Genomic DNA, 25,093 nt, shown 5'->3' on the forward strand with positions numbered 1-25,093 from the left:
GGTGCTCTGCTCTGCTCTTGCAGTGCTCTGCTCTTGCAGTCCCCGGGCTGCAGCAGCAGGAAAGCAGGGAAGAGGCAGGGCAGGGGAGGAGGGGGAAGAGCAGGAGGAAGGGAGGGCAGGGGTGGGGCAGGCACAGAGATAGGTGGCGCAAGGGCAGAGCAGAGCTTGGGGCACAGGAAACATTGTCCTGGCCCTCACCTGGGTGATATGGGGAGGAGTCATGTAGGGGGCAGTGACATGGTTGATGCCTCCTCTGTGTCCTTTCTCATCAGTCAACCCAGAGTGGTCAGATTCCTATTGATTTCAACAGGCTTTGGATCAGGAATAAGAAAATGAAATATTAATTTCCACAGTAAATTGATTAGATTGTGCCTGATGGGCTTTTGGGCTGCACAGAACTCAGTGGGGCTCTGCCCAACTGGATCCAATAGCAGGAACAAGGCTATATTAATTGCATCACAATGTGTTCAGTTTCTTAATCATTCATAGAGGCAAAATTTCTTTATGGATCTGGTCTGCATGATCTTCACTAGAACTACTCATAGAATGTTTCAAGATTAGTTTCAGATACTGGATTTTACTGCTGACTTTACAAACTGTAATTGTTAAGAAAGGGGCTTCTAGGTCAACAGTTAAGTTATATGCCAGCTCTGCTTTCATAGTCTTTTCTTTCTCAGCTGCAGTTCAGTTTGCAGTCCACTGGGCATCATTACCTCGCTAACACTAAATCAGACCTTAAATCAGAGAGAAACTTCAACTTTCCGGAGGGCCTTTGAGATGTGAATAAACTGAACAATAGAACCAGCTTAGATTAAAAACATCCACCACTGTAATAGCAACATCCTCGCACTCACACTTGATTTCCACTTTTCATATAGTTGATTTTTTACAACAGACATGCAGATAATGCATTTAATTGGAGAGAGATTTGGTGCCAAGACTAGCATCCCAGGTATGCTTTATGGTCTTCTTATTAACTACAATGTAACACGCAGCACAACGTAGTTGAGAAAACTGTGCTTCCTCTATACTACAGGATGCAGCCTATTGCTTGAGGGTCTTATAACACTCAGCTATTTTTGCATCATTTTAGGGCCACAAATGTAAAAGGATACCAAGCCTCTTCTAACTAGGAATGAGTGGTCCACTCACTGAAAGTGTACCAACAGTATATATTTAGTTACTTACCAAACAATTTCTGCAATACTTGTCCATCATACATGTCTTCTGCAAGGTCTTTCACAATAATCCTTTCTCCTACCAGTACATCATTAATCCAGTCAATTAATACCTACACGAGGAACACAAAATTTATCAGGTGTCTGTATTGTATATTTACAATGTAAACATTAGATCATGTTATACAACATAGCATAGTCTCAACAAAGAGAACACCAGTACTGCAAGACGCTGAACTGATGGAGAGTTCCAAGAGGAGCAAATGTGAGAGAGTCAGGCATAGAAAGGGATAAGACACAGAGGAGATGTTGCCCTGCCCCATCATCAGAGCTCAGAAATTAGGACTAATGCAGAGTCTTTTTAGGTCAATGTCTTTTCATTAATTTCAAAGAGCTTTATATCAAGCCCTTAGTGAGAGGAGAAACTTACTGGAGTCAGCCTCTAAAGAAGCTAACTACTTGTATAAGATAGCGAAAAACCACAGAGGAAATCAGATTAGTTGCTTGATTAGAGTGGTTTGATATTCAGAACTCCTGGGTTCTAGCACAGACTCTGTGACTAGCGCATGAACCCTTCTATAAATCACTTAACTTCTTTTTACTTCATCTAAAATTTGATACTTTACCTACTTAATTAGGACGTGTGCTGTCCCATTTCGGTGATTCACCCCAAACCAGTGTAAGTTTGTGCCACCATCTCCTCTGCTGGGGCTCAAAGACCAAATACCAACAGCTAACAGTACACAGTGTGTACTGTGAAGTCCTGGTTTAGTGCTCAAACCTCAGCAACCTGACTTCAAGAGAGCATCTCCATCCAGCCCTGGTTATTTGTTGCAGGATGACCCCAGCCCAGGCCCAAACTTCCCCAAAACAGCCTGTGTTGCTGGCACTTGTCTGTTGATTGTTGGTGTGAGGGCTGTGTCCCTGTAGCAGCAAAGCATTTAAACATTCTGGCTACGTCTATACAAGCCAAAAACTTTGAAATGGCCATGCAAATGAAGCACTGGCCATTTGCATGGCCATTTCGAAGTTTTTGGATCGTGTAGACATGGCCTCTGAGTCACAGCATAGGCAGTAATACAAGCCCTACCACATGTGCACAGTTAATTGTTCATACAGTACTTTGAGATGTTCAGATGAAAGAAGTCAGGTAAAAATAAAAAAAGCTTTATTTGTACTGTGAAATCTGAAATTGTGTGCATGCTTTCCATTACCTTCATTAGCTCTTGTAATTTGGGGTCACTTCTTGAATTTGGATCAATCATTGTTCGGACTTCATTTTCCTCTATAATTTGTATTAAAAAGAAATTACAAAAATTGAACATTTATAACTTTACGGTTTCTATCAGCTCTTATGTTAGGATGTAGAATTATTGTGAATTACCCAGCATTGTGTCTTCAGGGTCTAGTTCAAATGGAATTGGACTGAGCGGCAAATTAATGGCATTTATTCCTTCTTCCTGTAGTTCAGACACTAGAAAATGAAAAAGAAGAGCTTGGTCAAATTTCAGTCCACTTTTACTTATTTTTCACTCTCGTTAATAGTTACTTTAATTATAGTCATTTATGTGTAAGAAAGAATATGAATCCATTGCCTGGCCCTTTGTTATAACAAAAATAAGAGGTACAGTCGAGCAAAAATGTACTCACATGAGTAGGGTTTATATGGTTAATTAAACTGAGGACAATGGGACAACAGAAATGAGTTTTCAGGAAGATCAGGTTCATTCTTTGTCATATCTGTAAAGGTTTAGCTGATGTTTCTTATGGTCACCAAACTGGTACTTACTACTAAACCCATTTGGGCCAAGTGAAATAATCATTTCCACCAGCTATACTAATGTGGTTTGTGATCTTTTCCAGTCTGGTGATTAAACAAAATCAGGTAAGGGTGCTCCTGAAAGTAGAATCACAATGCATCAAGAAATGGGGGATGGCCTGCTCCTCCCTGAATCAGTACCAATCCAGTGCCCCTACACTGTGCTGCTAAAGTTGTTGGCCCAGTTTCTGATTGCACCCAAAAGGCATTAGATACAGCTTGGGAAGAAAACAATAAATGACCTCTTTTTCAGGCCCAAGTCCAAAGACTGGCCTGGTCAGCAGCACAGTTTTGAAGAAATCCCTTGTCAATATAACTCCGAGGGCTGTTTCTGGTAGTGGGTGATTGTTGCAAGTTATATAGGCTTGTGGGAACGTTTGTGTGATTTAACTGTGACATTTCACAGGTGAATGAGACATAAAATAATTCATTGTTTTGTAGTATTATGAGGAAGAAGTTAACCCAGAGGAGAGACTGGGGTTTAAAAATGAGATGCTGCCTATGAACCTTGAGGTTACTTTAAAAAATCTAAATATGCACAAAACAGCTGAGTTATAGCACTTTAGTGGAGCAGGTGTAGGATGGATATTAGGAAAAACTGTTTCACCAGGAGGGTGGTGAAGCACTGGAATGCGTTACCCAGAGAGGAGGTGGAATCTCAATCCTTAGAGGTTTTTAAGTCCCAGCTTGACAAAGTCCTGGCTGGGATGATTTAGTTAGGGTTGATCCTACTTTAGGCAGTCAGCTGGACTCGATGACCTGAGGTTCATGGCAGCCCTAGGATTCTATGATTCTATGAATACTACTCTAAATCACTGGATCTCACCCACTGGAAGATTTATGCTCCCACTTCTCCCTGTACGGCAAAGGAGGCCTGGCTGATTAAGAGAGCTGGTTAAAGCACCCTACACTGCAACAATCACCCACTACCAGAAGGGCCCATTGGGTTCTTTGACAGCTGGTCTAAGGCTATGTCTACATTAGATCATAAAGAAGAAAAATAACCTTGTTATCAAGAGTTCTGGGAGCACCCACATGACTGAACCATTCCAATAGGTTGATCAACTTGATTTCTCCGATAGGTTAGTCTGTATCTTCACAAAAAACCCAGTCCTGTAGCACTTTAAAGACTAACAAGATGATTTATTATGTGATGAAGTTTCGTAGGACAGACCCACTTCTTCAGATCTGGAAATTTTGAGATCTGAATGAGTGGTCTGTCCCATGAAAGCTTATCTCCCAACAAATCATTTTGTTAGTCTTTAAAGTGCGACAGGACTCCTTTTTTGTTTTCTCCATTTCACATTTTACAGAGCTGTCTCCCACCAAGGCTAGCCCCCTCCATACCACATGGCTAGCCCCTACCGCACCACAATACATGGGCAATGTCAACCATGCCTGCAGACAGCACCATGTCCTGTCCTGCATGGGGTGAAAGCTTCTTCCTTGCACACAGTGTAGCTTGAGAGGCTGAGAAACTTGTTTTCTCTGCTTCACGTTTTATAGGGCTGCCCCCCTACCCCAAAGTGCCATGCAGCTGGCGGGCTAGGCCCCTCTCCCCAACCACATGGCTAGCCCCCACCACACCACACCAAGTGGTGACTGGGCAGTGCGGACCATGCCTGCAGGCAGCGCCATGTCTTGTCCTGTGTGGGGCTTCACTGATTGATAGGGCTTACCCTCACTGGCATGGAACCAGAATGTGACGGGGGACATAAGAAATGCTCTCCCTTCCCAAATCATGAGACTCAGGGGAAGATGTTCTATGATGGAATGGAGCTTATAGGCTCTCTCTCCCTTCCCCCTCACACACAGGTAGTTGCTGAAGCTAGGGCTTCTTTACTAGAAGAGGTAAGGGAATCCCTTCATTCCTTCTGCAAGTTTTCTATCTTCTAATGCTTCCTTAACTTTTCCTTCTCTTCGTGAGCTACTACTACTTCTTCCGTTCTCTTCTATTTAGTCTTGGGGATTCATGATGAGTCAGGAGCTACTAGTGCTAACGGTCTCCTCACCTCATGTTGGAGATGTCAGTGCAATGTCCTACCTACAGCGTTCTTCACTTCTGTGTGGTGATGACTCACAGGTATCTCTCTCTCTTACTTCAAGACTTGCTCCTTCAGCCAGAAACACTACCTCTACACTACTGCTTTTTCATTGTATCTTCTTTCCCTGAGAACAATATGAAGTCTTTCACTAGTCACATGGATGCCTGTTCAGTGTATTTTCACTAGAAACCAACACCCTCTCTCTTTCCTTCTTTTCTAGTCACACTAACCACTAGACACCAATGCTTTCTGGATTCAATAGTTTTCTTTCTTTCACTCATTTATAGAACCACTTTGTTCCACTTGGGTATCATGGGCTTCAGCTACTGAAGTCATTCTGTTTGGTGCATTTTCACGAGGGGAACAGACTTCTGAAAAATTATGATTCTTCACTTCTGTGTGGCGACAGCTCACAAATTTCTCTTTAATTCAAACCTAGTTTCTTCAGCCTCTGTTCCTCTTCACTTGTATTTAATGTCAATTTAAACTCTTTTGAAAAACTCTTCTGTAAAAGCTGCCTCTTTCCTTAATGCAGACGACAAACTATTTCTGTCAGTGGGGAAAGATACTTCTGAAAAATATCCATTTGTTTTCAACAGCAGGGAGGAATGAAGGCAATACAGTCTGGAAAGATGATATCACATGCCCACAACCACTTCCAGGGCATTTTTCACCCATAATGTACTGGCAAAAAACAAAAAACAAACAAACAAACCCAGAATGCAATGGGACTGAAGGAACTTTGGGATAGGTGCCCACAATCCACTGTGGCAACAGTCGAACCTTGGTGATTTAGTGGGGACACAGCAAGTCGACTTTGTGAGCAGGGATAGATGCTCAACTTTGACTTTATAAAACCTAGTGGTAAAAAAATGACTTTGAAAATTCAACTCTATTTTGTAGTGTAGATGTACCCTAAGTAGCACATCCACCAGGCTCTGCTATTTTACATTGGAATCTGGCCTGAGTCACTGGATCACAGCATCAGGGCATGAATGCAAAATGCTCAACTACAATGCTGCCTCCTCTGCTCTGGTGATCTAGGCTATCATAGGCTACTTCTCCTCTCAGGTTATGTCTACTCTACAGTGTTCCTTTGAAACAAGTTCTTCCAGAAGAGATCTTCTGAAAAAACTTCTTTTGAAAGATTGCATCCACACCCAAGAAAAGCAGATAGAAAAATTGATCTGCTCTTTCGACAAAGAGCATCCACACAGCCCCTGCTCTTTCGAAAGAATGGGTCAGGGATTGAAAAATCCAGCACCATGTGGACTGCTCTTTCAACAGAAAGGCCCATGGAGCATCTATACATGTTTTTTTTAAAGAATCTTTCGAAAGAAGGCGCTCTTCCTGATCCTGGAGCAGAAGAGGGCTTCCAGAAGAAGAGCAGTTGTCTTTTAATTTCGGATTGAAAGAGCACATTTTATGTGTAGATGCTCCACGTGTTCTTTCAAAAAAGGGCCGGATTTTCCAAAAGAACTTACTAGTGTAGAGGCAGCCCATTATTTTCATTTAAAATCAGGAGTAGTGCTAAGGACTTCAATGGATTTATGTCAGTTTTATGATTTTATAACTAGAAGGTGAATATGTCCCTATATTCACAAAGTTGTTTATGCGGCCATTGTGCTGGGTGGTTTTAAAGGCTGAATTTATCCTTGCTGTGAGATCTCTGGACAGTGAAGTTACACTTGGCACAGACAAATCTCTTCTCATATATTCCCTGTTAAAACTCCTACTAAAGATTGTTTCCTCTCATACTTGTGATTATTTTCCACATGCTAAATTGTTTCTGGAGTAAGTAAGCATTGCTCTACATATACCAGTAACCAATCAGTTACCTCTGATTGGCTACGTCTAAACGTGCCCCAAACTTCGAAATGGCCACGCAAATGGCCATTTCAAAGTTTACTAATGAAGTGCTGAAATGCATATTCAGCTCTTCATTAGCATGCGGGCGGCAGCGGCGCTTCGAAATTGACGCGCCTCGCCGCGCGCAGCACGTCCAGACGAGGCTCCTTTTCAAAAGGACCCCGCCTACTTCGAAGTCCCCTTATTTCAATGAGCTGATGGGAATAAGGGGACTTCGAAGTAGGCGGGGTCCTTTCAAAAAGGAGTCCCGTCTGGACGCGCCACGCGGTGGCAAGGCGCATCAATTTTGAAGCTCTGCAACCGCCCGCATGCTAATGAAGCGCTGAATATGCATTTCAGCACTTCATTAGTAAACTTCGAAATGGCTATTTGCATGGCCATTTCGAAGTTTGGGGCACGTGTAGACACGGCCATTGTGCCCACAGTGAATTTGGCCCCAGAGCTATGGAGCCCACAGGCTTATATCAACAGCACCCATAGCAGCTATATACAGCTGCATCAAGTCCTTAAAAGTTTAGAAAATGTAGCATTAGAAGATCATAAACCTGTGTTAACAAATCCTCTTGAGTGCTATGAACCAAGTTTTATCCTTTGATGTATGCATCCAACTGCCATTGAAATCAATGGAAGTTGATGAGCACATAAGAAAATGAATACTCCCTGCACAGTTTAACTTGGCTTAATTCATCTAGTACACGCACCTTGTTACTCCACACAGCTTTTATTAGACTGTTTCCTTTGGATTTTTATTTTTTTTTATTTTTTTATTTTTTATTTTTTTTTGCTGTCAAAAGCATTACACTTTTTCAGTTCAGTAGGAAGGGGCTTATGGTTTTCAGACTTGACATTAAACTTCTTACAATATAACTGAGCTCAGAAATGCAGTGTTACCTGACTGGCTCCCTGTGGTTTGAGATATATGTTACGATAGTATTGCAAAACAAATATGTCATGTGGTAGCATTAAAAGCATTCTTCTCTGTATGCTGCAGGTTTTTCTTTCCACAGCATTACTGATTTTGCACTTACAAGATTAAATCAAATATCAAAAGAACAAAGGCTGGATTCTGGAAACGTGCCACTGAACCTGCTGGGAGTGGTTTTAGACTCTGATTCGAAGAGCTGATGTAGGAAAGGTTAGCATCACAGTGTCAACCTCAAGTGTTCCAATTCATAAGTCAGGTCCCAAACAATCATGAGGGTTTTTTAAAAATACTGCAGTAAGTAATTTTCTCTCCCACCTCTTCCCCACTCTTTGCCCCTCCTTAGCCGTGTCTACACGTGCACGCTACTTCGAAGTAGCGGCACTAACTTCGAAATAGCGCTCATCACGGCTACACGTGTCGGGCGCTATTTCGAAGTTAACATCGACGTTAGGTGGCGAGACGTCGAAGCCGCTAACCCCATGAGGGGATAGGAATAGCGCCCTACTTCGACGTTCAACGTCGAAGTAGGGACCGTGTAGTCGTTGCGCGTCCCACAACATCAAAATTGCGGGGTCCGCCATGGCGGCCATCAGCTGAGGGGTTCAGAGACACCCTCTCTCCAGCCCCTGCGGGGCTCTATGGTCATCATGTGCAGCAGCCCTTAGCCCAGGGCTTCTGGCTGCTGCTGCTGCAGCTGGGGATCCATGCTGCATGCACAGGGTCTGCAACCAGTTGTCGGCTCTGTGGATCTTGTGTTGTTTAGTGCAACTGTGTCTGGGAGGGGCCCTTTAAGGGAGCGGCTGGCTGTTGAGTCCGCCCTGTGACCCTGTCTGCAGCTGTGCCTGGCACCCTTATTTCGATGTGTGCTACTTTGGCGTGTAGACGTTCCCTCGCTGCGCCTATTTCGATGTGGTGCTGCGCAACGTCAAAGTTGAACATCGACGTTGCCAGCCCTGGAGGACGTGTAGACGTTATTCATTGAAATAGCCTATTTCGATGTCACTATATCGAAATAAGCTACTTCGAAGTAGGCTTCACGTGTAGACGTAGCCCTTCTGTCCTATGTACCTGATTTGTCAGTTTTAATTTCAATTTTTTTTTGTTTGTATCTCTGGGTGCATCTACACTAGGAAGCTAGAAGTTAGGAGCTACTTCGAAGGAGCCTGCAGAGAGTCTACAAACGTTTTCCCTTACTTTGAAGATAACTTTGAAGTAGGGAGCCCAACTTCAAAGTCCTTACTCCATTCCCAACAATGGAGTAGTGCCTTACTTCGAAGTTTAACTTCAACATAGGGTGTATGGAGACGTTCAACTTCGAAGTCTGTTACTTTGAAGTTATATGGAGATACACATCTCATAGAGCTGGAAGGGATCTCCGGAGGTCATCGAGTCCAGTCTCCTGCCCTCTTGGCAGACCTAAGCACCATCCCTTTTTAAAAAATAAACTATGTGCCCCAGATCCCTAAATAGCTCCCTCAAGAACTGAGCTCATAACCGTAGGCTTAGCAGGCTAATACTCAAACCACTGAGCTATCCCTCCCCCCAACTTTAAAGGTATTTCTGTATTGAAGACATGGCCTCTCTGTTATAAAACTATCATGCCAATTCACTTTGAGTGCATCGACATTAGGAACTAACTTCAAAGTTAATTTTGAAGTTAGGCACTACTTCGAAGAGAGAGTCTACACACATTTTCCCTTACTTCCAAGTAAAGGAGCCCAACTTCAAAATCCTTACTCCATTCCTGGGAATGGAGTAGTGCCCTACTTCGAAGTTAGTAGAGTGTGCGTAGATGCCTAACTTTGAAGCTGCTTACTTCAAAGTTGTACTTCAAAGCAAGCAACTTCAAAGTTATTTTTGTAGTCTACACACAGCCTTTCACTACCATTTTCAGTACAGCACTATTCCAGATCTGAAGAAGTGTCTGCCCCTCGAAAGCTCATCACCTAATAAATTATTTTGTTATTCTTTAAAGAGCTACTCGACTGCTTTTTTGTTTTGTTAGTCAAGCATAGTAAAGTCAAGTTTCCACAGCACATATCTAAATTAATAAAAATGAAAATGTTAGTTTCATTTCAACTTAAAATGCCTTTTTGCTTTGGCTTTTGGAAACAAAATCTTTGGAGCTCCCTCCTTATCCCTTTACCCCTCCTCTTTTTTGGAGGGGGTGGGGGGGTCAGTTGTAAGAAAGTAGGAAAAAATGGGAAGGAAACTGTTTTTAGACTTCTTCCCAGTTGAAAAAGATTAAAAACATGCAAAAACTTGGTTTCCCCCATGCTTTCCCATGGTTCCTTTTAAAAAACCTTCACCATCCTTTAAGTAACAGAGGGAGAGAACTCCCACTCCATTGTCTGAAAATCCCCAGTGTTTTCAGGGGAGTAAAAATTAGATCACTTATTTCACCCTCCTATTCTCCCTGATGATGTACAGGTTTTCTGGGGAGCATTCACGGACCCAGGGTCTCAATTCTGTAAACACTTATGCCTGGGAACAGCATCTAAGTTATTTCACTGACTTCAAAGTCTTTGCCAGAACAGGCACTAAGAATGCAGTTTTAATGTCTTTCGTCTAACAAGCAATAATCTGTCTTGGTCAGATTCTCATCTGGTGTAAATCAACATGAAGTCTATGAGGTATACTGATTTATATCACTTGATGACCTGGCCCAAAAGAAGTCTAGTTTTTCCTCTCATATACTCTAGTTTTATATTAATGTAATTCTACTTATTGCTGTAGAGTTACCCCTAATTTACATTGGTGTGAGAGAAAATCCAGGCTCAGCAGTGGGGTAGAAGAGAGAAAAGGCATATTTTCAAAGTGCCAAATGTAAAATTTACAAATGATACCATTTGTTCAAGCAAACTGGTATAACTTTTTGTGGATGATTCAAAAATTACATTCTATCAGTACAAGGACAGGTTATCAACCAACACAGGGAAAAGAAAAGAAAAAACTAAAACATTAGCACCTAATTTTCTTGAATGGATAATTCACTTAATATATATTTGGGCAGCTCATCCTTAATTGGGAGACAAAAGAAACTCACACAAAAGACAGTGTATGTACAATGAACCCGCATTTTACATATGGTATTAGAATGATCCAGTGAATATGTAAATGTTTACAAGTTATCAAATTATGAGATGGTACCTACCAGTAATTTGATATTTACAGCACAAAACAGCCTAAAGATAACAAATGGGACTTTTTATATGGGGATCATTGTTCAAAGTGTTTTAGAACATAAAGCTTACCTTATAAATATTACTCCCCATTCATTGGCTGACATAACAAATGAGGGAAGAAAAGCAGAGATATGCTTGCCATTGAAAATGTTTTTCAGGAAATGATCTGCACAGGAATATCATTCTCATTCCATTAACTGCTGACTCCAAGCCAATCATTTGTAAAAAGTAAATATACAAACTGGGCTGCAACAATGTGTCTCACCTAGGCTACGTCTACACGTGCACCCAACTTCGAAATAGCTTATTTCGATGTTGCGACATCGAAATAGACTATTTCGATGAATAACGTCTACACGTCCTCCAGGGCTGGCAACGTCGATGTTCAACTTCGACGTTGCTCAGCCCAACATCGAAATAGGCACAGCGAGAGAACGTCTACACGCCAAAGTAGCACACATCGAAATAAGGGAGCCAGGCACAGCTGCAGACAGGGTCACGGGGCGGACTCAACAGCAAGTCGCTCCCTTAAAGGGCCCCTCCCAGACACACTTTCATTAAACTGTGCAAGATACACAGAGCCAACAACTAGTTGCAGACCCTGTATATGCAGCACGGACCCCCAGCTGCAGCAGCAGCAGCCAGAAGCCCTGGGCTAAGGGCTGCTGCCCACGGTGACCACAGAGCCCCGCAAGGGCTGGAGAGAGAGTATCTCTCAACCCCCCAGCTGATGGCCGCCATGGAGGACCCCGCTATTTCGATGTTGCGGGACGCGGATCGTCTACACGTCCCTACTTCGATGTTGAACGTCGAAGTAGGGCGCTATTCCCATCCCCTCATGGGGTTAGCGACTTCGACGTCTCGCCGCCTAACGTCGAAGTTGGTGCCGCTACTTCGAAGTAGCGTGCACGTGTAGACGCAGCCCCAATGTTTCTGCATTAGCAGTCATTCTCTAAAAAGGATCAATTTTCTGTGGATGTTTAATTTGTCCATAATGTGTCCATTAAACAAAATCTAGCAAAAGTGGTGTGTGTGGTAGAGGAGGGAATCCTACAATTTAATTTTCTTGTATATAGTACAGATTGTTTATTGCCTTGAACATTTCTTGTTTGTCTAAAGCTATTCAGTAGTATTTAAATACTTTGTTTGCTGTTATCTGACTTCTCCCATGGAATAAAAAGGAAAAAATAAACAGATTACACATCATGAATAATAGACATATGAAGAATCAAAGGACTCCTTACAAAATCACTTGGGTAAACCTGAAAAAAAGAGAGCGGGTAAAAGGATAGCAGGTAAAAGGTAGCTCCAAAGATTTTGGTTTTATTATTTTTGTTTCCATAAACCTTACCTATGTGACACTCAGCTCCAACCTTTGCATGCTTTCAACTTTCTGTTTGGAACAGAGGACCTTTCTCAGCACTCCCTCATGATTTATAGCAGGTATGAAATGATGCAGTCTCAATCTAATGTAGGTGCCAATGACTACATCCATTCCTTTGCATTCTCTCAACACATCTATTAAAACACATCATCTCAAGTACAGGCTTTCAATATACTTGAAAAAGCATGAGGTGGATAGGGAAAATAAGAATCCAAATTACTTCTTAATCTTCCCCCAGAAGGACAAATAATACCAATCAGGCATTTTATAACCACTCCAGGGCTACGTCTACACTAGCCCCAAACTTCGAAATGGCCACACAAATGGCCATTTCGAAGTTTACTAATGAAGCGCTGAAATGCATATTCAGCGCTTCATTAGCATGCGGGCGGCAGCGGCACTTCAAAATTGACGCGCCTCGCCGCCGCGCATCTCGTCCCGACGGGGCTCCTTTTCGAAAGGACCCCGCCTACTTCGAAGTCCCCTTATTCCCATGAGCTGAAGGGAATAAGGGGACTTCGAAGTAGGCAGGGTCCTTTCGAAAAGAAGCCCCGTCAGGACGAGACGCGCGGCGGCGAGGTGCGTCAATTTCGAAGTGCCGCGGCCGCCCGCATGCTAATGAAGCACTGAATATTCATTTCAGCGCTTCATTAGTAAACTTCGAAATGGCCATTTGTGTGGCCATTTCGAAGTTTGGGGCTAGTGTAGACACAGCCCAGATGTCTATCAGTATATACCATGACAAAGAAAGCTCCTGGAAATAGCCTGATTTTTAATGCCTTGTTGGCTCTTATGCAAGTCTGCAGTGGCAAGTGACAGCTGTAAGTTATTATTTGGTCTGCTACCAATACCACTGCATGAAAAATTTATATTTATCATTGAGACAAATCTATTGCCAACTAGCACTTATAGCTCTCACTATGCTGCACACCACATCTACTCAGAACTTCATGGTAACAGCAATGTTGGAAGTCAGATCCTCTCTCCAAAGCCCAGGCTTCTGTCACTTGAGCAAAAAGAAAAACTTAGCTGCCTGCAACAGAGTCATAAGCAGAGACAGGAGGAGTCCTAATTCCAGCCAGCAGAAAGCGGACATTCATTACAATATTTGGTTTCCAAAAATTGGAAGAAAAAGTTTATTTTATCACATTGATTTTCTCGTAATGTTCTCTGAATTACCAAGCAATTAATAACTCATCCAACATCAACACAAGGTTTTTAAATCCGGGTATGAAAAAGGCTATGTCTACACTATGGCTGTGTCTACACTACAAACTTACTTCAGAGTTAACTTCAAAGTAAGCTGCTATTTCGAAGTAGCATGCAGAGCATCTACACACACTTTCAAAGGCTAACTTCAAAGTCCAGCATGTGTAGACGCTCTGCACTCCTTACTTTGAAGTAAGGAGTCCACCAAGGAGGTGCTCCACCCCACCCCTCCTCGCCCTGGAGGACAGAGACAGTCTAGCTAGTCCAGGCAGGGCTCTATGTTCCCTGCCGGCTGCCTTAAAGGAAGCAAACCCAGGCAGGAAACTGAGATTGTGCCACAAGCAGGGGCAGCACGAGCTCGAAGCACCTGCCTGAAGCACCAGCCAGCCTCTGCAACCCCTGGCCACCATGGCAGCACGCGAGATGCCCCGCGAGGGCCCTGGACGAGATGCCTGAGGGTTCACAGCACCCAGGGAAGGGTCGTGCCAGGAGGGGGCCCACCTGGACCGAGGAAGAGCTGAGGGACCTCCTCACTCTGTGGGGGTAGGAGGATGTACTTTGGCAAACTGGCTCCTGCCAGAACAATGTGAGGCCTTCGACTGGCTGGCCAGCAGCCTCACCTCCCAGGGCCACCCCGACCACACCGGCAGCAGCATCTGCATCAAGACCAAAGAACTCCGCCAGACCTATAGCAAGGTCTGCAATGCTGCCAGCCAGTCGAGGGCATGGCCCGTCCACTGCCCCCACTACCAGGAGCTGCACAGGTTCCTCGGGCAGAGGGAGGCAGCCACCCCAGAGCACGTGGTGGACATTGCCACTGCCCCCACTGCAGACAGGGAGGATGAGGTGGGCCCCTCCACCACCATGAGCCCCCTGCACAAGGAGTGGCCGACTGAGACCAAGGCCAATGATGAGGGCTCCAGCAATGGGACCCTCGCCATTGCCCTCCCCTCCAGGACACCCAGCTGAGCCTCCTCCAACCAGGCCTTGCACGAACCCCAGGACATCACATCAGGTACATATGGTATGAGCAGGATGTCACCAGGGACGGGGCCCACCCAGAACAGCCCGCATACCTGGGGATAGGGCAGGGGGAGGGGACACAGGCTGACCCTCACCAGGCAGGAACTCCTGGGCACCTGGGATCCCATGGCGCCTATGGGCCATCAGGCAGCAGGGGAGCAGGATGGAGGCCAGTGGAGTGGAGGCCCTGGACCCCCTGGGTTTGGGACCCAGCACTTACAAGTCATCCCCCTGTCACCTCCTGTCTTCACAGGTCTATCACCAGGAAGGCACCACAGCCCACCAGAGCAGCCCCCATTGCCCCAGCCTGTATCCCTCCATGGCCATGGCAGGGCCTCCTGCAGATGGCACTGGAGGGAAGAGGAGGAAGCCACCAACTGGGCAGTCATGCGGGAGATGGCTGGGGTGCTCCAGGACAAGCCGGTGATGGAGCGGGAGGTGTGGGTGAGGCTGGCTGGCAGCCTAGAAATGGAGGCCCAGGCCTTGGCTGCCCAACTTGCCCAACTGCCTGCTCCCTCGCTAGCCTGGCCTGCAGCCACTCCCTCCACAGCTGCCCCTCTGGCGGCTGTTCCCCCCCTAGCCCCGCAGCCGCCCACCAGGCCTGTCACCATCCGCCTGGCTGGAACTGGCCTGATGGCTGCTGGCCGAGGTGGGGGCACCTGGCACAGTCCCAGTGGCACCCTCTGCACATCCTGAGGAAGCTGGGCCTATGGCACACCCCACAGCCCCACCTCCCTGTGGTCCCAGCCCCATCGCAGCCCCACACGGGACCCCGGATCTGGGGTGCTAGGGGCAGCCGTGGCCAACACAGGTACTGGACCCGCATGCCCCTGGGCGACTGAATCTTCCCCCACCCAACCCCACCTCTCAGTTCAGTCGCCTCACCCAGCCCCCCACCTTCCTCCTGTGGGCCATTCCCCCCACACACTAGAAATAGTTTTACACAGTGTTCCAGTTGGTTTTGCATAATGAGTTTATTTCCCCAGTAGTAAAGTTCTATGTCCCCACCCTAACCCCATGTCCCCAGTGCTTGGTGGGAGAGTGGTGAGGTGGGGGGCATGAGAGGTGGGAAAGTTGGGGAGCTGGTGGTGCGGTACATGGCTGGGGAGATCAGGGCAGGCCCTGAATGAAGGCCTGGCACAGGGCCTCCTGGACTCTGACCCCATCCTTCTGTGCCTTGTGACATGAGGCAGCGGGCAGCTCTCATATGTGGCCCCTGGGTCCGTGGCCCAGCCCTGGTTGAAGGGTTCCCGTTAGCCCTCCATGACGTTGTGGAGAGCACAGCAGGCAGCAATCACCATGCAGACGTTCGGGAGGCTGACACCCAATCTGGTGAGGAGGCAGTGAAACCTCCCCTTCAGCCTCCCAAACACCCGTTCAACTGTGCCTCCGGCATGGTTGAGGTGACCATTAAAGGTGTCCTTGGCTGGCATGGTGCATCCAGTATAGGGCTGCATGAGCCATGGGTGCAGTGGGTACACGGTGTAGGCCACGATGCAGGGGAGGGCATCATGATGGCCCTGAGCAGGAGCTCCCGTGGGGGGACATACATGCCCTCTGCATCCAGCATCCAAGCCACTTATCTTCAGAACACCCAGGCGTCATGGGCCCTGCCCAGCCACCCCATGCACATGTCCAGAAAATAGCCTCTTGCATCCACCATGGCCTGGAGTGGTACCCCTTCCTGCTAATGTAGGCACTCCCGCTGTGGTCCAGAGCCTGGATCGCCACATGCATTCCATCCAAAGCTCTGAAACAACTGGGGAAGCACAGGTCCGTAAATCTGGAGATGACAGCATCTAGGTCCTCCAGGGTCATGACTTGTGGCAGGAGCACCCAGCTGATGGCTTGGACAACCTGCAGGGGCGGAAGGAAGACACTTCCATGAATGGCACACTGGGAGGCTGTCCACCGCCTACCCCCTTCCCAGCAGGATCCCCTTTCCCCCTGCACCCTGCCCACCAGGGGCCCTTTACCCCCTCCCCAACAGGGCCCTCTTTCCCCCTGCCCACCAGGGGCCCCCGTCCTCTGCCCAGTAGCCTCTCCCCAGGGTGGGTCCATGGTGGGGGCAAGACGTACCTCAATCTTCATCACTCCAACGGTGACCTTGCCAACGCTGAGTTGGTGGCCAACAGGAGGCTGTTGGGGTGGCCAGCCTCCACAGGGCGATGGCTACCCTCTGCTGCACAGGGAGCGCTGGCCACATCCATATGTCTCGGTGCTGGAGTACCGAGGCGAGCCAGTGGCAGAGGTCTTCAAACATCTGGTGGGTCATTCTGAAGTTCCCCAGCCACCACTTGTCATCCCAGTCCTTTAGCACCAGCCGGTCCCACCACTCACTGATGGCGGGGGTGACCGGGGGGAGGGGTAGCAGTGCCATGGCCAGGGCCAGGGCCAGATGGGCAACCCGGCTGCACCACTCAAAAAAGAGGGTGAACAGCACGGCCAGAATGCTGGCCAGGGTGGAGAGGACCTCATCCTTGGGGAGGGTGGGACTGGGCATATTGCTAGATTCTTTGCCCTAGCATGTGCTCTGTTGCTGTCTGCAGCCCTGCAGCATTTAGCACGTGCAGAGTGTGGGTGTTGGGAGGGGCCCTTTAAGGGGTCAGCTGGCTGTGAGCTTGGAAGGGCTTGTCTGCCATGCAACCCCATGCCTGCATCATCTCCTGGCTCCTTACTTCAAAGTAGGGGCTAATTGTGTGTAGACACTTAACTTCAAAGTAGGAGGAAGCCTACTTCAAAGTAAGGAAGGGTGCATTTTGTGTGTAGATGCAACTTCGAAATTATTTTGTAATGTAGACACAGCCTATGACATAAACATGAAATTAAGGCAGTTAGCTCAATATCACCATATGACCATCTTCACTGTAAATGCCATTAGCTCTTTTTAGGGTGCACCGATATTGAGATCACAAAGTCACAGTTACCTGATAAGTATAGTGTCAAGCTCAAATTCAGAAGTTCGATTAAAGGCCGGTGTGGAAGTGCCACATCTTAAAATGGAATATTAGCCTCCAGAGGTGTCCTGTATGCAACCCACAATGCCGCTCTCTGCTCCGCACTGGCCACTGCTCTCCAGTAACAGGAAGCCTGAATTTCAAAGCAGGAGCAGCAAGCCTTTGGCTGTGGGCTCATGTTAGTATGACAGCCTGAGAAATGTCTCTCTTTCCTTGCTATTACCAGCATGAATGCATCTACCCATGACAAATAGCCCCTGTAGGGAGTTTGTGGTTCTGTCTCTACACTTATTATTTTCTGCGCCGCCTGGCATCAGCTGTTGCCCTGACGCACAACGTGGCAACAAGGCTGTGATGAAGGTCGTGCTTGCATAAGACGCCGAGAAACAACTTCTCAGCAGTTTACATTTGTGTGCGAAGTCCCCTCCCTCCCTCCCTCCCCAACAGGCATCATGCAATCTGGGTCTTTCCCATGCTCTGCTGCATCACGCGGGTAGCCACCAACTCATTAAAAGGACGTGCCTGCCATTCAGTGTTGACCACGCTTCCAGGCAACACAATGGCTGCGTCTACACGTGCACGCTACTTCGAAGTAGCGGCACCAACTTCGAAATAGCGCCCGTCGCGTCTACACGCGTTGGGCGCTATTTCGAAGTTAACTTCGACGTTAGGCGGCGAGACGTCGAAGTCGCTAACCTCATGAGGAGATAGGAATAGCGCCCTACTTCGACATTCAACGTCGAAGTAGGGACCGTGTAGACGATCCGCGTCCCGCAACGTCGAAATTGCTGGGTCCTCCATGGTGGCCATCAGCTGGGGGGTTGAGAGATGCTCTCTCTCCAGCCCCTGCGGGGCTCTGTGGTCACCGTGGGCAGCAGCCCTTAGCCCAGGGCTTCTGGCTGCTTCTGCGGCAGCTGGGGATCTATGCTGCAGGCACAGGGTCTGCAACCAGTTGTCAGCTCTGTGGATCTTGTGTTGTTTAGTGCAACTGTGTCTGGGAGGGGCCCTTTAAGGGAGCGGCTGGCTGTTGAGTCCGCCCTGTGACCCTGTCTGCAGCTGTGCCTGGCATCCTTATTTCGATGTGTGCTACTTTGACGTGTAGACGTTCCCTCGCTGCGCCTATTTCGATGTTGGGCTGAGCAACGTCGAAGTTGAACATCGACGTTGCCGGCCCTGGAGGACGTGTAGACGTTATTCATCGAAATAGCCTATTTCGATGTCGCAACATCGAAATAAGCTATTTCGATGTTGGCTGCACGTGTAGACGTAGCCTATGTCATAGATTACACTCATTTAGGGCTCCAAGGGCAGGAAAGACATTCAGGGGCTTGCAGCCACTGTAGGGAAGAATTCCCCAGTATCTAAGATACTGGGAATTTTGCTGCCACCGTGGGAAAGCCTCCCCCAGTGGCTAAGATATTTGGGGGCTTGCTGCTGCTGGGGGGGGAAGTCTCCCCTGGCAGCTAAGATACATGGGGAGGACCACCTCAACTGGCCCCCCACGCCAATACCAGGGCTTGCTGTTTCCGGGGGGAAGTCTCATGAACTGTCGGAGGATGATTTCCCATGAAGGTATCATGTCAACTGGGCCCTCAGCATTTGCTCCCCCGCCCCTGGAACCAGAAGCTGCCCCCACCCCCAGTCAATGAGATTTGGGGCTTCCACCATCTCCTTATTATACCTACACTGACATTTGTTCTGTGTTGTTCTGTTTTATACCAAAACTACCTTAGCAGAGGTTCTGCTGGGGACATCTTTTACAGAACATACATAATTTAAATTGTTCTCATCCTCTATATTATTTTCTGTCTTCTTTGCCAGTGGGCCTAATTTGACAATCTCATCTCCTTTTTAGCTACTTCAACATTCTGCAACCTCAACTGGCCCCTCCACTCAACCCCCTTCACACCCATAGTGGGGCTTGCTGCTGCTGGGGGAAGACTTCCCTCCTGTGGCTAAAATATTCAGGGGGGAGTACTTCAGCTACTTCAGCAGCCACAGACTACACCCCCCTCCTACACACACACTGCCAAAAATATTTTCGTGAGCTTGCTGTCCATTGCAGACACCTTCTGGTTTTATAATTTAGTTATAAAATCTTTTTCCTAATATCTGCTATCTGTCTTCATGCCTTGACCCCCTCATAAACATGGGAGGGTGGGTGTCTAGTTGAAATTCCTGTTTGTGTTATAAGTTCACTGTATGTTATTTCACTGACATCGACTGTCTTGGCAATATCCGTGTAGTGGAGGGGAAATACAAAAATACTTTTATCCTACACTTTTCTATCCTCTTTGAACTTTACAATACAGTCCAGATCCCTGTATTATTTTCAGGGATCACATGAAATGATGGGAAGTGGGACACTAATGGATGGCCAGTTGAGAATACAGTCGTTGCACAGAAGACTTATAGTGCACCGGGAAGCCAAAGACTCACCCACAGCAACTCTCTTTTCTGAAAAAATTTCCTATCTTCTCTTTTTTCATGCTTTCTGGGGTCCCTGTATTAGTTTCAATAAAGCCAAAAATCTTTTTCCCTAGAGTCTTCCATCCTCTTTCTTCTAACTTTGAGGGTCCCTGTATTATATCCAGGGATTGGCATATTTTTAGGGATCAGATGCAATCACAAAAGTGGGGCCATCAGTGGATGCCCAGTTGAGTCCAGCTACAGAAGAAAGACATTTCTGTAAACTTTTTTGCCATCTGTGTGGATGCCCTACTTTTCCTTCCTTTCAATGGGAAAAATGGATGTTTGCTTAGCAGGGGAAGGGAATGAGGAAACTGCAATGTGGGAAGATGATGTCAAAGACCAGCAACCATACTCAGAATGTTATGGGGATGAGGGAACTGTGGGATAGGTTCCCACAATGCACTACTGCAACAGCTGATACTAGCCAATTTGTGTGTGGCAGCAATGAGGCGACTGTGAGGAGCACGTGGGAAGTGAGGATGGTCACATTTGAACTTATAAATTCCAGAATTACAAAATCGATAATGAATTTGAATTTATCTCATAGTGTAGATGCAGCCAAACTCCTGGTTGGGACGATTTAGATAAGGTTGATCCTGCTCTAGGCAGGGGGCTGGACTCAACAGCCTCCTGAGGTCTCTTCCAGCCCTAGGATTCTATGAGGTGTTGATGAAGAAAAGTCAAAACCAAAGATTTGTTCCAGGAAGTCTTTTCCAGTTCAAAATGTTCTGTATACTCCTTAGAGAAATCACAAAAATAGTTTTTAGGAATGTAAGGGCACACATTTGTTCTACTAATAGTGTGATTAGGATTTGCTGAATCTCCTGCTCATTTATTAATTTCTGAAAGAGAAAAAATAATGCTAGCCCTAACTGTAAAATCATCATCTGCCTCACCTTCTTCCCAAGTGGATTTAGGAAAATGAATGCATATATGTTACATTTGCAAGGGCACTAAAGTCCTTTTTCAGGACAGATCATAGTGTGTCTACGAAACAGGACTGTAGTTCTGATTCTGTCATAATGGACAAACATCTCATGGTCTGAAGACAAAGCTGCTTGACAGTAAATCATGAGTTATATAGAACTTTCAGATTTTTCTTCTGTCATAAGGGTCTTCAAGTTCTCCTTTGTGAACCTATGGCTGTAAGATTTTCCCTCCTATTGCGTGTCTGTGTGTGGACAGCACTGCAAGCTACATGTGCAGGGATGGGGTGTGCAGGGCCGGCTTGCAGCCGGGGCTGCCCCACATGGGCCAGGACTCCCTCGGCACTCGTGATACCCCATGGCCACTGTGCCATTGGACAGGGGCTGGGGGGGGTCTGGTGCCCGCAGAGGTGGTGGGAGGCTCATGCCCACAGAGGGGGTGGATGGCTGGTACCCACTGAGGTTCGGGGACATAACCCATAGGGCCGTCACTTCCTCTCCATGCTTGCAGTCACACCGCAAGACGACTGGGAGAGCCCCAACCCATCCATGGTCCCAGACAGCCTGGCAGAGTTGGAAGAGGGGGCCCAGTCAACCCCTCAAACAGCACCCAGATGTCTCCTGATCCACGGACAGGAGGGCAAATGATAGACCCAAACACAAAGAGATCCCGCACCAAGTAGAGGTTGTCAAAGATGGTGTGGCCTGGGACACTGTAGATCTGGTCTGGCTGGACCACTTTTGTCAGCACAGACCCTGGTGAAGGGTGAGATGAAATGCCAGTTCCTGAGATCATGGGGGTCCCCCTTTTTAGGAAGCAAGATGAGCACCACAATGGGTCGACCCCCGCTCAGTAAGGACTTGGTCTAGACACTGGCAACGTCCAGGCTGAGGATGTCCCGGAACATGGGATAAGACTCTACAGTCATCTCAACCATACCTTGTGGTAGGCATAAAATGGAGGGCTTCTGAGACCTTGGCCAGGGTGAGAGTGAGCTCTAGTCAGTTCCAGTTGCGCACACTGATTGGGAGGGTTTGGGGTTCTTTTGCAATTGTAGTGTCAGAAGCATGCAGTTCTGGAGCTGCAGGTTGCAGACCCCTGTTCTACACTCTATTCTTCTTTGCAGCACTGGACAAGTTTACAAGGAATTACAAGGCTCAGTTAATATGCATATAGTTAGAGCATTCAGTTCCTCTAATGAATGATGATGATGATCATCAATAACTGTGGGCTCAGCGTCCATTGGTGTCTGATGCCTCTCTCACTATTTCCTTCCATCGTTCCCTGTCCAGTGCAGAGTGGCTTAGTTTCTGTAAACTAGCTCTGCACCAATCTACTATCTCATCTATCCACTCTCTGCGGGGTCTGCCTCTGCTATTTGAACCATCCATTGTGCAGAATACCAGGGTCATGATTTTTTGTTCATCATTCATTCTGCAAATATGCCCAAATAGTTGTAGCTTCCGTTTTACAACCTTCTGCAGCAGGTTCTCTTTTGGCCGTATATCTTTCTATATAATTCCTCATTGGTGACCTTCTGCATCCGTTCTATTCTCAGAACCTTTCTATAACAACTCCTTTCAAACACCAATATTCTTCGTTTCGAATCTTTCATTATCACCCACGTCTCACATCCATAAAACATGCTGCTGAATACATGTTTTCAAGACACTCAGCTTCATTCTTAAGTAATTGCTTTGCTTTTCTAGATCTTATCCATCTCCTTCCAACTCACTCTTGCTTTCGCTATTCAAGTCGCTATTACCTTCTTACCGTCTAGATTTTACATTACATTGCTCCCCAGATATGTGAACTTCTCTATATTTTCTACTTCAATACCATCCACACTGATCTTCCTTCCTATTTCCTTCCCTCCAAATACCATTGTTTTTGTTTTATCAATGTTCATAATCAGTCCGCACCGCTTCCCTTCTTCATTTAACACCTGCATCATTTTCGCTAGCTTCTCCTCATCTTCCTCAATGATAACTATCTAATTAATGATGCTGCATTAATACAAGATGTTAAGAGCAGTATATAGAAAGTATGTAACTAAAATGTAAGAAAAGGTGGAGCATATGTTAAAAGATCACGATACAGAAATACCTCTACCAAGAACTCCATTGCTTTATATATTTGAAAAGGCCAAGAATGCCTCATTTTCAGCTGCCCTTTGGTGGACTTTATAAAGAAATCCAAAGTTTATACAAGTTCATCGGAATTTCCCTGGCACAGAGAAGCCCTCATCCAACATAGCACCCATCCTTTTTGTCCAGATTAAAAGAACAAGATTAAAAGATTAATTCCTTGTAAACATTGTAAAAGAACATTTCAGGGATTGGAAGGAGCATAACTGAAGCAAATTAGGGTTCTGGCAATTCTTGACTAGCAGAAAGTCCCTTAATGCTCTCTTATCTATGCCTCAGCTACACGACCTGTTCCAGAAATCAAGGGGCTGCAGTCAGATCCTTTGTGGACTCTGTTTGGATGATGATAACTTACTGTTGTTATGCTGAATGATGTGGTAAATGTGGCTGCATCTGCCTGAAATGCTAGGGGATCCTGGGAGCAGAATCCTTCTCTTAGCATAAATCAGAGGGAGAATTGACTGGGTCAGCAAATATGTCCACCTGAAAGAAAACAGGTGTAGAACACCCCAAGTGGAGCACAAGCTGACCACTGCATCAGGACCTTATTGAAAGACATCATGCAAGGGGCTAAACTGAATGATTGACAAGGGAATAGACGTGGGATAATTATCAGTTGGAACACTCTGCAGCTTCTTCATAAAGTGTTGATTAACTGGGTGGAAATTAGCAATATCGTGCTCAGATCTTCCTGTTCATAGGACAGTGAGAGTAGGTACTCCAGGCCCCATGCTTTGAGACTATACAGCAGCTGCCCCACACGTCCTACGGATGGGACAGTCCCCCACATTGAGGTTAACTCCAATGTCATCCACAGGGCTTTGGGACCCTTCGGAGATTACCTGCGGTCCTGGGGCAGGTCCTTCACCCCTATACTCACCACAGTGGTGGGAGCCATGGGAAGTGGAGTGACCTGGCAACCTGCTCTGCACTCTGCCACCTTCCAGGCGGGTTGTTCTGCTTCACTGTAGTGGCAGGAAGCAAAGTAACCTGACCCAAGCCCACTCTGCTCCACCGATTGCTGCCTTGCTCTTCTCCCCACATCTTGTGCTGCTATAGTAAGCATGGGGGCATGGGGAGAGGTGTCTGATCCCTGCTGCTGACCCACACCAGGCTCCTCAGTAATCCCCTGTGTTTTGTCACTTGGGGGAGGTGGCTTTGAGAAAGGAGTGCAAGGGGGACACAAGAGGGCGGAACAGGGCCTGGATACCCTCCTAGACATGGTACTAAGGCACATGTCTCCTTTGATACAAAGAGTACAAATGTTAAGTAAAATGTGATGGTCTTGGTGTAAAGGGGGACTTGTTACTTAACAACTTAAGTGGCCTGTGACTCTAATTGATAGAATGGCCAAAACTCTGCTCTGTGGGCTCAAGTAGGAATGCAAACCAGAGGGTCTCAAGGCAACTAAAACCTTGCTTGAAGGGAACCTGGGACAGCTAAAGTACATGAGAGGGAAGGAGAAAAGAGAAGAACCTTTTATCTAGAATTGATAGCTATATCTGCTTTGGTTGCCAATCAGTATACTGACTAAGGCCAACATAGTTATTAATGGTGTATGGGGAATGGAGGCTCACTAGGTAGAAGTGCACTATATGACTTTATAGTGTATTTGTAATTCTTTCTCCATAACTGTTACGCATTGATTATATCAAAGTGGACCTTTCGCTGCTACTAGTAATAACATGCCTGTGGAACTGTTAAGCTCTATTTCAACAGCTTCTGCCTTCACAACTGTATCTCATGTTTACTAGCCACAGCTGAGATTCTGGGCCATTGTTACTTTTTTCGATCACTAATATGGTTTTCATGCTTTGTGTTGAAAATGAACTGAAATGTAAAAAGAAGGTGTTTTCAGAAAACTCAGAGGTAGAGCAAGGTCTAAGCAGTATGGCCAGGAGAACCTGTGGAAACTGAGTTATTCTTCAATTAATACAGACAATGAGACACACC

General features: G+C 46.4%; 1 protein-coding gene across 8 annotated transcripts in view; it reads right to left on the bottom strand.

Moving 5' to 3' along the window:
- PARVA (parvin alpha) overlaps window positions 1-25,093 on the bottom strand; it is a 208,344-nt gene that overhangs the window by 88,373 nt on the left and 94,878 nt on the right. For all 8 annotated transcript variants that reach the window (XM_074997362.1, XM_074997358.1, XM_074997363.1 and 5 more), the window contains 3 exons: window positions 2,563-2,652; window positions 2,393-2,463; window positions 1,189-1,291 (listed from right to left, as the gene is read on the bottom strand). In XM_074997362.1, the coding sequence (XP_074853463.1) occupies window positions 1,189-1,291; window positions 2,393-2,463; window positions 2,563-2,652 (264 nt within the window). The remainder of the gene's footprint in view (window positions 1-1,188; window positions 1,292-2,392; window positions 2,464-2,562; window positions 2,653-25,093) is intronic.

The sequence above is a fragment of the Carettochelys insculpta genome, chromosome 6 (genome assembly GCF_033958435.1).
Source record: "Carettochelys insculpta isolate YL-2023 chromosome 6, ASM3395843v1, whole genome shotgun sequence".
Lineage (NCBI taxonomy): Eukaryota > Metazoa > Chordata > Testudines > Carettochelyidae > Carettochelys > Carettochelys insculpta.